This window comes from Saccopteryx bilineata, chromosome 3, assembly GCF_036850765.1.
Source record: "Saccopteryx bilineata isolate mSacBil1 chromosome 3, mSacBil1_pri_phased_curated, whole genome shotgun sequence".
NCBI classification, from domain to species: domain Eukaryota; kingdom Metazoa; phylum Chordata; class Mammalia; order Chiroptera; family Emballonuridae; genus Saccopteryx; species Saccopteryx bilineata.
The window spans coordinates 164,147,804-164,162,043 of NC_089492.1; the positions used below are offsets into that span (position 1 = coordinate 164,147,804).

At 42.1% G+C, this 14,240-nt stretch overlaps 1 protein-coding gene across 1 annotated transcript in view; it reads right to left on the reverse strand.

The window, feature by feature from the left end:
* NOTCH2 (notch receptor 2) overlaps window positions 1-12,243 on the reverse strand; it is a 178,130-nt gene extending 165,887 nt beyond the window's left edge. The window contains exon 1 of the mRNA XM_066268137.1: window positions 11,903-12,243. Within this exon, the coding sequence (XP_066124234.1) occupies window positions 11,903-11,975 (73 nt within the window). The 5' untranslated portion in view covers window positions 11,976-12,243. The remainder of the gene's footprint in view (window positions 1-11,902) is intronic.
* Between the last annotated feature and the right edge of the window lie 1,997 nt (window positions 12,244-14,240).

Sequence of the window (14,240 nt, forward strand, 5' to 3'; positions counted from 1 at the left end):
CTTTTCTCATCCATAAGTTAATTTTGTGGATCTGGCACAGAAACAGAGACCACTGAACACAAACTGAAATCTCCCTCTCACTGCTAGTCCCTTAACTACAGCTTAGAAAAAGGTCTCAATCTTTCAAGGGAGGTTTCCTTCTTTGGTTGGTCCAAAACATCCAGAAATGTGCATTTCCTTGTTCTTCAGGTCTCCTCATCCTAAATATGGCAATAGCTGACAAACAACCAGCCCAGTAAATTCCAATAATACTTCAGAAAGCATTCATATTGCCTGAAATTTCTCTCAATCAAACACTTAAGACCTGCAGGGCCTCTCTCTGCACAGAGCAGTTCAGCTGGAGCTCTTAATGTCACAAGCAGCAGGGTGTCTAAAGAACACACAAATGTGAAAAACAAGCAATCTACTCTTTTTTATTGCAACATTCTCCAGCAACAACATTGATCTCCTCCTACCCACTGTGCACAGGGCACTGCACTACCGCAGTGGGAGGCTGGAAGGAGAAATGGAAAAAACAGGTGGTGTCCATGGGGTGCCAAAACAACAGGTTGATTCAGTCAGTTCTGTCCCACAACTAATCAATATGATGAGGGGAGAGGGGAGGGAATTTCAGTCACCCTGTTGTCTGACCAAACTGAATATCTATTAACACTATACAATGATCAATTAGATCAAATGTCAGATTTATAGTCCATTAGCCCTGCCTCTCAGAGATGTTACCTCCACAGTCTTGGATATCTATCTAGGAAGAGAAGATAGAAACGGATTACCCTCCACCCACACAATATCACATATTTGGCTCCAGAATATACTGTTTTCCTCCAGTATCTTTTTATAAAGTATTAAAGCAAACGTGCATTTCTTGACAGCTTGTTGATTTATGATTCAGTCAGATTAGAATTTTAAAGTAGCTACAGCGAATGCCAGTATTTAACACACAAAATATTAAACAAGTTCATTAGAAATCAAAGGATTAAAAAAATTAACCTATTTAATAAACAACTTTTATATCAATATTGGTGGCAATTTTATACTATGTAGTTTAACCTGTTGCACCATATTTAAGATAAACAGAGGACTCATATATTTATTATTTAAAGAGCTTTTCAAATGAGTAACCAAAAATAATCACCTTAATGGGTTAAAAAAAAACCCCAAAAAAACTTAAAATAAGTAAGTAAAAGAAAAGACAATACAAATGGTCACTGACCATATGAAAAAACATTCACCATCACTGTAGTCATGAAGGCAAATTAAATTGAGGTATCATTTACCACTTATCAAATTAGTAGAGTTTTAATGGTTAGGAATGCTGACAAGCTGCTGATGGAAGTATAACTTGATCAAAGTATATGAAAGGTAATTTGGTGGTGTGTATCAAAAGCCACAGAAAGGTCCATACTCTCTGATACAATAATTTGACTTCTAAGAGTTTATGTTAATGAAATAATTATTCCTACAGTAGGTTATATACAAGAATGTTCATCATAGAATTATTTATAATTCTAAAAGTTGGAAATTATAAATAGATTTCAATTTAAATGAAATATAATAATTCTTAAGGTAAAACAGTGGGAAGCCTTTAAAACCAAATTCTTAAAAAACATTTACATATGTGGGAAAATGTTCACAATATTTAAACAGTGCAGAAGCAGGTGGTCAAACTATATGTACATTAAAATCCCAATTACAACAGACACAGAAAACATTAGAATGTATCAGACTAGTAACTGTGGGTTTTGGTTGAAGACGACTAGTAACTGTGGGTTTTGGGATTATTGGACATTTTAATTTTCTCTTATGTTTTCCTGATTTTTAAAAATCACTTTTTGACATATTAATTTTTCTTCCAGAAATCTAACTTAATGAAAAAATCCTAAAGAGGGAAATTTCTTTCTATATAAAAATGATCACTATCATTTATACAGGAAAAAAAAAAAGTGGAACCAACCAAATACACAAGCAGAACAAAGGAGAATAAACAAAACACAGTAAGCTTATTAATTAGAATGTTATTTAACCATTAAAAGTCTATTTATAAAAAAATATTTATAACCACTGAAGGCAGAACAGACAAATTGTACATATCTTTGGAATCACAACTTTTTAAACTAAAAATAGGAGGCCCTGGCTGAATAGCTCAGTGGGTTAAAGCAGTGGTCCCCAACCCCGGACCGCAGACCGGTACCGGTCTGTGGGCCATTTGGTACCGGTCCACAGAGAAAGAATGAATAACTTATGTTATTTATGTTTTATTTATATTTAAGTCTGAACGATGTTTCATTTTTAAAAAATGACCAGATTCCCTCATGTTACATCTGTCTAAGATTCACTCTTAACGCTTGTCTCAGTCACGTGATACATTTATCCGTCCCACCCTAAAGGCCAGTCTGTGAAAATATTTTCTGACATTAAACCGGTCTGTGGCCCCAAAAAAGTTGGGGACCACTGGGTTAAAGCATTGTCCCAATATGCCAAGGTTGTAGTTTCTAACCCCAGTCAGGGCACATACAAGAATCAACCAATGAATGCACATCTATGTAGAACAACAAATAAACGCTTTCTCTCTCTTGCTCTCTCTCCTTCTCCTTCTCTTCCACTTTCTCTCTTCAATCAATAATTTTTTATAAAAAAAAAAAAACTAGCCTGACCAGGCGGTGGCGCAGTGGATAGAGCATTGGACTGGGATGCAGAGGACCCAGGTTCGAGACCCCAAGGTCGTCAGATTGAGCGCGGGCTCATCTGGCTTGAGCAAAAAGCCCACCAGCTTGAACCCAAGGTTGCTGGCTCCAGCAGGGGGTTACTCGGTCTGCTGAAGGCCCGCGGTCAAGGCACATATGAGAAAGCAATCAATGAACAACTAAGGTGTTGCAACACGCAATGAAAAACTAATGATTGATGCTTCTCATCTCTCTCCATTCCTGTCTGTCTGTCTCTGTCTATCCCTCTCTCTTTCTGAAGAAAAAAAAAAAAAAAAAAAAAAAATCAAGTATGCAGCTGCATAACTTGAAAAGAAAAAAAAAAAACTAAAAATAGGAAAAAATACCAAAAAATGTACACCAAATACCACCACCACCTCCACAAATCTTGTACAAGTGCCAGAGAAAATCAACAAAATATAGATGAATTATGTGTATATTTAAGAAATAATGCTGTTGCTCTGTAAACCTACCTTAAAACGTTACAATGTTTGTAGTTATAACCATTTTCATTAAATCTCTTAGAAAGTATGTGTCACGGGAGTCATGATATAGTTACTTACTTTAAATAGTAACATAATGCCTAAGACTTGCACGATTCACAGGATTTTTTTTCCTCTGATAATCCTCATAAAGATTAGAAAGTGCTTTAAATGTTATAATAAAGTAAATATCCTTAATGTCTACAATTAAAGAAGATCTAGCAAATAAAGGCATGCTCACAGCAAAGAAAAACATAATAAAAAGTAATAACCAAAATACACATGTCCACAAACTTCAATGAGTCTCAACACTTTCTGGACAAACAAAAGCAGGTGAAAGCAAAGAATTAAGCAAAAGTTTCTTTGCCACTTACTCCAGTTACCATTTTGCAAAATTAACACACATTAGTTTTCTAACTATACATATTTAAAAAGTCAACAGAATATATTAGTGAGTAAACAGTATTCAATTATTCTTATTTGAATCTAGGGCAAGTATACCAACATAAGAACCTCTCCCTGTTAGGTTCCAGTTAAAATGGGCTAGTACATCTTTGAAGCATAAAAGCCTTCCAGGTCTCCTCACAAAAGAGGGATGAGAGTAAAAACAGATGAAAAAGAAGCAAACAACAATTTAGAAATGCACCTGCCTCTGAACAAGGTACCCTACTTTAGAATGTAACCACAGCTTCTCATACAACACTTTATTCAGCAAGCAAAATTGTATTTTAAAGGGATGCTATTTGTTCAAAGACAACATATTATTAGGGAGACAATATCTGACTCCAATCAAAATACTATCATCATGTTTTCCTTACCTCACAAAATACACACACGCTTTCTTCATGTGAATAAATATATATGAGGGTGGGAGAGCTACTCTTAACCCAGAAACAGGTTCTGCAACACCCACAGATCCAACCTGTCTTTGTGAGACAATGATTCTGTCTTGGCATGATGTGTGCTGATGTTAAAGAACCAGAGCCAGTGCCCCGCTGCCAATATCTTGCAATATCCTGCAAAAGAACTGAAGACCAGAAACTGCCCTAAGGCAGGCCTCTCGTGAAGGTGATTTATTCAGTCCAATGGGAAGAGAGACCCTCACTTCCTGGCCAGAAGACCAAAGGTACCAAAGCTGGACCAAGGCAATTTCATCGGTGGCAAGGGACAATAAAATGACAACCCCTCCTCAAGAGTTTGCTCAATCATATCTAGTAAAGCCCAAACTCTGAGGAGCTGGTAGAACAGGGTTTTGCCAAGACAAGCACAAGAGGGTGAGGGAGATGTTAGTATGATTAATCAATGCTACCCACCTAAGGCAGCAACTCTGGGTGTGTCCATGCCACACCTCAGTCATTGCTGGCTGTGAGGAGAAGATCCTTCAGCTACTGCCACTGGGAGCTAAAGCTTCCAAAGAAGATACTTCCACCTTAACTTGTCCTAGATCATGCTTGGCATCCAGGCTGAGAACACAGCCCTCTCTCTTGCCACAAACCCACTAAGTGACATAATAGATACCACAACATGTGCCAACTTTATATTTACACACTCGCCAGACAAAGGGTCTTTGTCTTTTCTCCAAGTCAAGTTTTTGTATTTCTAAATTACAGTGGAGAAAAAGGAGAGCAGCACACAAACCCAGCAGGGGTGAGCTGGGGGTCGCTGTTCCCTGGAGGACCTGGTGTTTATTCTCTCAGACCCTACAGCTCTCGATCACCCTGACTGCAGGAAACTGCGTTTTAGAGAGTGTAGATAAGTGACTAAATGACTGTATTTCATATTCCTACTGTATGCTCACTTATCTCTATAACAATGCTTGGGAGCAGGGCTCTATCTTCTACTTGGTCAGGGATTCCCACACATCTAGAACATACCCTGTACTCTCTACCATATGATGCTCTAGGAAACACACAAATTAAGGATGAAAATACACCACAATCTTCCCTAACATACCACTAAGAGAGCTACCAAGATAATAAATCTTAAGAGTCAACAGATAGGACTCCTACCAGAATACTATATGGAAACATATATCTACATATATAAATAAGTCAATACAATAACTGTTTCGCTTTCTCACTCCAAACTATGGCTTTTATCATCCCTCTTAGTCTTACTCTTCTTTTTAAGGTCACAGCTGCTATTCCCCTCAAAAAGGAGAGGTGGGGAGAGGAACAGAGCTACAGCAAACCTCTAACCACCATCAATGAATACCTCAGTCTGTCCCATCCAGAGGTCATGAGTGTATTCTTCCAGATCCAAAGCCACTTCCTTCTTCCAATCAAGGACAAGACCACTGAGTGTCTTGTCAGAGGAACACTCCTAGGCCCCTTCTGTAGACTGCTCTGCTCTGTTCCAAAGGTTCTTACTTCCTCCTTTCTTCTTCTTTTTTATTCCATGTGCTGCAGTGGCCCAGATACTCCACAAACATGGCTGCTTGAATGTGTGACAATTCTCTTTTTGCACTAACACATGCAAAGGAGAGCCCTAACATTAGATGTGTTCATGGGTTAACAAAGCAGATGTCTCAAGGGCACCATCATTCACAAGAGCTGAGGATCAAAAAGACTGTAGAACTCCTATTCACTCTGGCATCACAGCTAATACTCCGATGGAGAGATAAGGAGGCTGCCACCAAACTCATACATGACATACATGTCAGTCCTAAGATTTTGGATAGTTTGCAGATTTTTTTTAAGACAAAACAACTTTATTAACCTTATGGAGATACCTGAGCAGCTTCCTTTTGCCCAGTGACCTAGACATTCAACAAGAAGCACTTTCAAGAGGAAAGAAATGACCACTGGACCCATCAAAGCATCCCACACCTCTACCACCACCAGAGAACAAACAAATGAAACTAAACAAAAAAACCCTGCCTTCCTCAGATTTATTCTTCAGAGATTCCAAAACATCCCTAATATCAAAATTATCTGGTTATTTCTTCAATATACAAATTCTCAGACACTATTTCAGACCCACCAAGTCACAATGTCCAGGAGAACACCCCAGATGGGATCATCTTCATGCCCCTCCCTGGGCTGAACTCCTTGGGGGGCAGATGTCAGATGTCAGTTCAGTAAAAGGTACCCCTTTTAGATCCAGCCACCCACATAAGACTCATGACTACCTGAGGCAAATTCCTGAGAATATGCGAGTCAGAATAAGATAGATTCCTTGTAAGAGGATCACATCCAGCATGGGATGGACAGAAGGACTGGATAAAATTTAGAGTTCCTGCCAACACATAAGTTAGCAAAGAGGGAAGTTTCAGCTACTCATTAATTAACAAAAAGAGATAGCATAAAAGTCTGTAGGTGGGGTCAGCTTTCAACTGATCTTTCTTTTCAAAGGAGAAAGGAACATAAAGACACATCTGACTCACCATCAGCCTTTCCTCCAGGATGTCTCAGAGGTGAAAAGGACAGAGCAGGAGTCACAGGTGATGTGACCAAAGACTGCTGCTTGCCAACACTGCATATTGGGCACATACCAGACAAGTTTTGTGGACCAGAGAAGAGATGGATGTGACATAACCCCTGCCCTCAAGAAGCAAATCTTGTGGTGAAGATAGTTCACACATTTTATGGTTTTCTCAAATTTTTATTTATTTATTATCTTGCCTTTAGAGTTTCTGTCATTGGTAGTGGTTTTCCGGGAACTCTCTTGGTGGGAAAAAGCACTTTGCCAAATGTACATAATCTAGTTGAGTGAAGTTTGTAATATATATCTCAAAATGAAAAAAAAAAATCTCAAAAGAAAACCATCTAAACACAAACTTAGTTAAGTCTAAATTATAAAATTAAAAAATATTATTCCAAAAGTCTCTAAAATGATCAAATTACAGTAAGTTATGTATGGTAATTCTCAACAAAATGATAGAAATTGCTAGCGCAGTAACATAGTGATACAGGAAGCAGTAGGAGCAACTCAGGTGAGAGGCAGGGAGTGGGTGCACTGCCACTGCAGCTAACTTCCAGAGAGGCAAAGGAACCTTATGAACTGCAGAAGCAATCAAAAAAAAAAAAAAAAAAAAAAAAGAGAGAGAGAGAAGAAACCAGAGACAGAGAGAGAGAGAGAAATCCAAAATAACAAGTTTAAATAAAACATCTGAGGAAGGGGAAAAATTGTTTATTTTCCCCCAAATTTAAGGTAAGCAATGACCCTTGCAAATAGTATTTTTTAAAACTGTCTTGGCGTACCATAGTAGTGCAGAATAAGAGGATAACTAAAAGTTGTTCAGTTGAACAAACATTTATTGACAGTGTATCAGAGGGCAAAGCACTGTTCAAGGTACAAGGGTAGGGGTGTGAAAAGTAGAATAAATACATAAATGGAAACACAAGTTTTCCCCTTAAGAAGCACACATGAACAATAAGCACTGGAGGATGTTCTAAGTGGTTTGTGTACATGAGTTCACTTGCACAAGAGGTATAAGTGGTGTGTAGAACAAATGAGGTACTGGACTGAGGGCCAGAAGACAGAGATTCTAGTCTAAACCCTGGAAGTGGCTCAGTGACTAGGGACAAAGAACTGAGCAAACAGAGGACCAGTATAATAACCCTCCCACAAATTACCAGACTGATTAATAAGAGACCTGGAGGAGGATTCGCTCTTCTGGCTCCTAGTCCAGTGATCTTTCCAAAATATCATACATATAATATGTGTATAAAATACACACATAAAAAGAGAAATGTAGAAGAAAAGAAAACCTTTTTACTTCAAGTCATTTGCAGAGAAAGGAGGAAAGAGAGAAGAATCAGGAAAGGGTGGGAGGAAATTGTGGGGTCAAGTTGTGACATCTAGATAGAAATATAAAAAAATGAGTGGCCTGACCGGGCGGTGGCGCAGTGGATAGAGCATAGGACTGGGATGTGGAGGATCCAGGTTCAAAACCCCGAGGTTGCCAGCTTGAACGCGGGTTCATCTGGTTTGAGCAAGGCTCACCAGCTTGAGCCCAAGGTCGCTGGCCTGAGCAAGAGGTCACTTGTTCTGCTGTAGCCCCCCCCCCCCCCCCCCCCCGTCAAGGCACATGTGAGAAAGCAATCAATGAAAAACTATGGTGCCACAACGAAGAACTAATGCTTCTCATCTCTCTCCCTTCCTGTCTGTCTGTCCCTATATGTCCCTCTCTCTGACTCTCTCTGTCACAAAATAATAATAATAAGTGTAAACACAATATACAGAGAATGTAAGATCTCTTATCATACTCTCATCCATATCAGGGTTTTTATTATTTTTTAACTCTAAAGCCATTAAGGACAAACAGATAAAGGGTCCAAAATTATATATATGAATGAAGACTAAAGAAAAAGAGATAACAGAGAGAAAAAAGAGAGTGAGAAGCTTATAATGATATCATTCAAATACACAAAGCCCTTCTAAAGAGACAACGGGAATCTACTGTGCCCAGATGAAAAAGTGGTACTATATTCTATAGCTTTTATGTTAAACAGAGGGTTAAAGACTGGAATGGCTAATGTTAGGTTCATTCTAGAAATTATTAAAATTAAGAAGGAATGATCCCTGCCTGACCGATGGTGATGCACTGGATAAAGCGTAGACCTGGAATCTGAGGTCGCAGGTTCAAAACCCTGAGCTTGCCTAGTCAAGGCACATAGGAGAAGCAACTATGCTTCCTGCTCCTCCCCACCCCTTCTCTCTTTCTCTCTTTCTCCCTTTCTCCTCTAAAATCAATAAATACAATCTTCAAAAATATAAAAAAAACTGACCCCATATCATATACACACCTGAAGGCAGAGTAATAAACTATCAGTGGGTTCCAACCAAGTTACTGTATTAGAATCACCTATAAACCATGAAAAATAGAAATTCTCAGGCCTACTGTGTCAGAATCCCTGGGTGTTGAGTCCAAGAATCACTCCAGCTAATTCTGATGCAGCCAGGACATGGAGCTTTGTTCTATTACAGTGGACAGGGTAAGGAGGAGGGTGAGGAATGGCATCAGAGAGTGGGAACTAGATCAATGCAAATTTTGTGGGCAAAATAAAATTTCTGTGGGTATGCTATTTTTAAAATGTAATGTCAGGCTGTTCTAAAGCATCCAAGCATATCCCACTGAATTTAAACATTTCTAAAAGTCCCAAAGTCAGCAATCACAATCCAGGTGAAGCAGAAGTTACTCCTCCATGCCAAAAGACTGCAGAAGAGGCAGTAAAGTGGGAATGGTACAGAAGACATGGGTAAATATTTTTAAAAGCCAAAATATTGGGAAACAAAAAGAAACTAGAAATAATCACTCTCCTTCATCCCCCTTTCCCCCCAAAAGGGAATAATAATATAGCAAGAAAGAAAAAGGAAAATAGTTTCATTTCCATCTGAAAAAAAAATTGTTCTTTGTGATTTTTTTTAAGCAAAAGAAGATCTGCAGCTGAGAAATCATCTAGCAGGCACAAAACCAAGAAGTCACTTCAAATTGCAAGGCAAAAGAAAACAAGGAGCGAGGGGTGGTCTTGGGTAGCTGTTTAGACAAGCAGACAGATGGGTTGACAGCTCCTTGCCTTAGGAACTCAGTGATGTTTAAATTAACTGGCCACAAGCCAAATAAATACAGAAACACTCAAAAGTTTGGAAGGGTGTGTTAGAATGGGTACCTTGGCAAAACACAATAGAAGATTAAGAAGAGTCAAGACACTGAAAAGATTTAAGATTTGTACCAAGCCACAAGTTTTTAAATTTCTTCCACTGCAGTTTAGTATCTGAAGAACACCCGACTAAAAATCAAAATATCGAAATCTTGCCTTTTGAGCACTCAACTTGTCCACCTAAAATCTAGCTAGTACTAGCAATGTTTCATCAATACAGAAGTAAAAAAGAGAACATCTTTCTGTGTACTGAGATCCCAGAATGAGAGAAGCCCTGTGTGTCAGAATAATTCTATTTTTGATATCAGCCTTATCATTTAACACTTAATTTTGCAAATTGCTCTGCAATCATATTTATTATTACCTCCAACTCTCTAGAGTAGGTTGTTTCTTTAGTTCTAGTTCATAGGTGAAAAGACTAAGGATCATGAAGATGAAGTTATTTACTAAAACAAGTTAATGGTAGACCAAGAATTGTAACCCTCAGTCTAGCCCATTGTTTATACTCTGCGCCACTCTGAAATCTACACTTATGCTAAAGTTCTTACTCAAAGAAAAAGGCAAAACACATCGTATGTGTTTTGTTAAATGGTCCCTCCTCCTCCACTTCTGAAATTTTTAGGGACCTAGAGGTGTTTGGAATTTGAACTTTCCAACAAGGGTCTGTCTGGTTGGTGCTCAACAACCCAGCACTGTGATAACCTTGTTCTCTTTATAAACATCTGTGATTGGCATGTCGACTGCCTGTTAACAATGAACAAAGAGCAAATATTTTCTGAAGCTCATCTTCTTAACCTTTTCTTTGCAAACAGACATAGTTCATGTACCAGTTTTTTGGGGTCAAGCTGAAAAATTCCTTCAGATTAGGCTACTTTGAGTTCAACAGATACACACAAGGCACCATCCCACTGGAAACAGAGAGTACAGAAAAAAATAAAACACAGCCCTGTCCTGAAAGGACTTTATGAGTATCTTTGACTGTAATGGGTTTAATATACACTCTCTTAACTAATCCTATTAGCTGGATAATTTCATTCCCACTTTACTGGCGAATTCAAACAGCAGGGCTGCATTTGAACCCAGGATTACAGAACTGGGTTCCAAAGCCCAAGCTCTTTCCACTAAACAGTCTGAAGAAATTTGGAATCTTGAGATCGTGGGTGGGATGGGTAAAAATGATTCGATTTCCTTTCTTTGATCCAACCGTGTTCAGAAAGACTGTTGCAAATACCGAACCACAAAGAGGCATTCTAAGGAAGCACTTTGAATTAACGCCTCCACTTCTCCTCACCTCCCCGTGCCCCACCCCCAACCTGCCAAAAGAGCAGCGAACGCGGCTGCCAGGCTGGAGAAGTTGGTGATCGTCACACCACATTCCTGGGGCTGGACACAGACTCTGAAACAGCGCCGGAGCTCCGCGCCTCGGAAAGAATTACAGCAGTTGAGATTTTTAAATCATGTGCTCAGCATGCAGCTACACCAGTTTTCCTACTGCTCCTGCCTCCACCTTTCAGAGACTCGAGCACAACAGCCTGGGTTCGCCGGGAGCGCAGAACCGGGGTGTCAGGACTCGGGCGCGCCGCACCACCCTGGCCCCAGCCACGCCACCCCCTCCCCGCCAGCCTGCGTGCCTCCCCTCTGCCACACTCCGCGGACGGCGAAGGTGCGAGCAGCTGGGCTGGGAGGCTCTGCCCCACCGACCAGGCCAGAACCTGGCATTCCTTGGCTCGGCCCCTCTGCGGTCCGCGGCCGGCGATGGATTCTCGCGGACAGCCCGCCCTCGGTTCCCCTTCAACCCCAAGAAACGCGGAACCAAAAGGGCAGGACTGCCCAACACCCTGAGCTCCTTGCTCGAGAAAGGGAGTTTCTGAGTCCCGCCGCGCGGCCGAGAAGGCGTGTGTGGGGCCACCCGCCGAGGGAAGCGGGCGGCCGGGAGCGCGGGGGAGGGGACGTGCCCGGGAGCGGCCCCCACGATGTCCAAACTTTCGAGAACCAAGTGGTCTCGGTCTGCGCCGACGGCCAAGCCCGGCCTTCCCGCACAGAGGTGGCCGGCCGAGGCGGGGGCGATGGGGCGCGGACCGCGCCGCGAGGACAGCACCCCCAACCCGATACTCACCACGCGCGGGGGCCGCGCCGCACAGCCAGAGCGCCAGCAGCGCCCACAGCCCAGCCGGGCGCAGGGCGGGCATCTTCTCGGTCGCCTCCGCCGCCGCCGCCACCGCCGCCGCCGGGGCAGATCCACATGGGGAGGGGGTCCCGGCAGAGGAGCCCCCACTTTCACCTCCTTCCTCCTGCTGCTGCGGCTCACGGTCTCGCGCTGCGCCCCGAAACGCAGGCTCAATGCCTCCACTCCGTGCACCCTCAGTCACCCGTGCCCCAACCGCCGCCTCAGCCGCCGCCCGAAGTTTGGCTGCAACTTTCTCGGGTGTGCAGCAAAGCAGCCTTGTGTGTCCTTCCGCCTCGGCCGCCTCCTCCCACCTCAAGCCCCGCCCCCGGTCGGCGCGGCCCGGCCCCGCCGCTTTCAGCACCCAGGGGGTTCCCGCAGGAAGAAGCGCCGGCCGGAGCCGCGCGCGGAGTGATCTACTACGAGTCCTCAGACACCCCCAGGATCCCCCAACCCGCCTCGGGATCCCCCGAGGCGCCTCGACGCCGTCGGTGCTGGAGCGCCTGCTCCGCCCGGCCTCTCTGCTCGGGTGGGACGCCGAACTTCAGACACTACGGTGCTAAAATCTTGAACTTGCAGTGAGAGGCATCCCTAGTCCAGTGAACTAGGTATCGCCCCACACCCACACATTCACAGACTCCCCGGCTAACTGGGGGGAATGTGGGAGCGGACCAGTGCTGTCAAGGAAATGGGGGTAGGGTTCCAAAGCTATTGCAAGTGAACAGTGCCATCAACTGGGTTATGCTGCACCATTCACTCCCTCATTCATGCATTCATTCATTCATTCGGTCGTTTGCCCGGCACAATAGAATGGTACTAAAGACGCAAACGGAACAGCTACTTTTGAGTACCGAGATTTTGCTGGTGTGGGTTGAGAGATTCAGGGCAGGCTTCATGGAAGAGCTGGGATGACAACTGGATCTTAAAAGTTTAGTAAATTTAAAAGGACAAGGAGAGCAGCTAAGTTTATTCATTGTAACATTGTAATAGCCCCATATTAGAAACAACCTAAATGCTCACGCATAGAAGAATGTATGGTATATTTATAAAATGAAATGCAACACAACAATTAAAAGACTGTATTCACATATGTCCATAGGGATAAATCTTAAAAATAAAATAATATTGAAAAACTATCAATAATTGCAGAAGGAGATATAAAGTAGACCATGTATATCTACTTAAATTTTTTCATAACAATACCATATATTATTTAAGGATGCATACCATCCAGTATATAGTGAAAGAATAGAACCAGAACATTGGTTACTTCATGGGAGGAGAGGCAGGGTGTGATCAGGCATGGGTACAAGTGGGCTTGTTATTTGTAAGAAAAGAGCTGAAATAAACAACAGCAATAAGAGTTTGTGTGGGCACAGCATTCCAAGGGAGAGCCACCATAAAAGCAAGGGGACAGAATAGCAGTGACAGAACTCAAGGAGGGAAAGGGGTTTGGGACCAGGTCCTGCAAGACCTTGAATGACAAACTGAAAAGGGAAAGGGGTGAGTGAGAAGGGGGGGGGGAGTAGTTAACTCTCAGGTCATAGGAAATCATTGAAGGTTTTTGGTTGGGAGCGAGACTTGATGGAAAGAAAGGTTACTCCGATAATCCTGTGCAAAATTGTCAGGAAAAAAAGATGAACTTTTGTTTACCAAGGGGCAGTCAAGCGTTTGTAAAACAGTCCAGGCAGGCATGGGTGATTAAGGCTTGAATTAATGAGATAGATGTCAAAGGAAAAGAAAGGGATGTATCTGAGACAATCTTGAAGAAAAGAAAAAAAAGATTTGGGTTAGGGGAACAGGCAACCCTATGTGACTAATGGGATGGAGGTTTATGGTCCTGTTGGGAAGGGAAGTCCTAGTCACAGAGCCTTTCCCTGGCTCCTGCAGGATAAAGTCCATACTTCTAAAAATGATAAATACAAGGCTTTTTCTTTGCTGGGTCTCCTCTCTTGTCCTCTCTGCCCCATTGTGAACTTTACACAATAACGGTATTGAATAACTTGAGATTCCTCCAAACATATTTTCTTGTTTCAGTCTCTGTACCTTCTGTCCCTTGACTTGGAATGACTCTTGTAGTCTCCCTCCCCTCCTCCTCTTGGTGAACTTCTAATTATTCATCCTTCAGTCCTGAGAAGGTTTTGCTGATACTGTAACAAATTCCTCCCCCTCACAGACAGTCCCTCCACTGTACTGCTTCTGTATCATACACTGATATCTATTTTTCACACAGGACTGTTTGTATTTTTCTTTTCAACTAGACTTGGAGGTCCATATGGACAAGGACCAT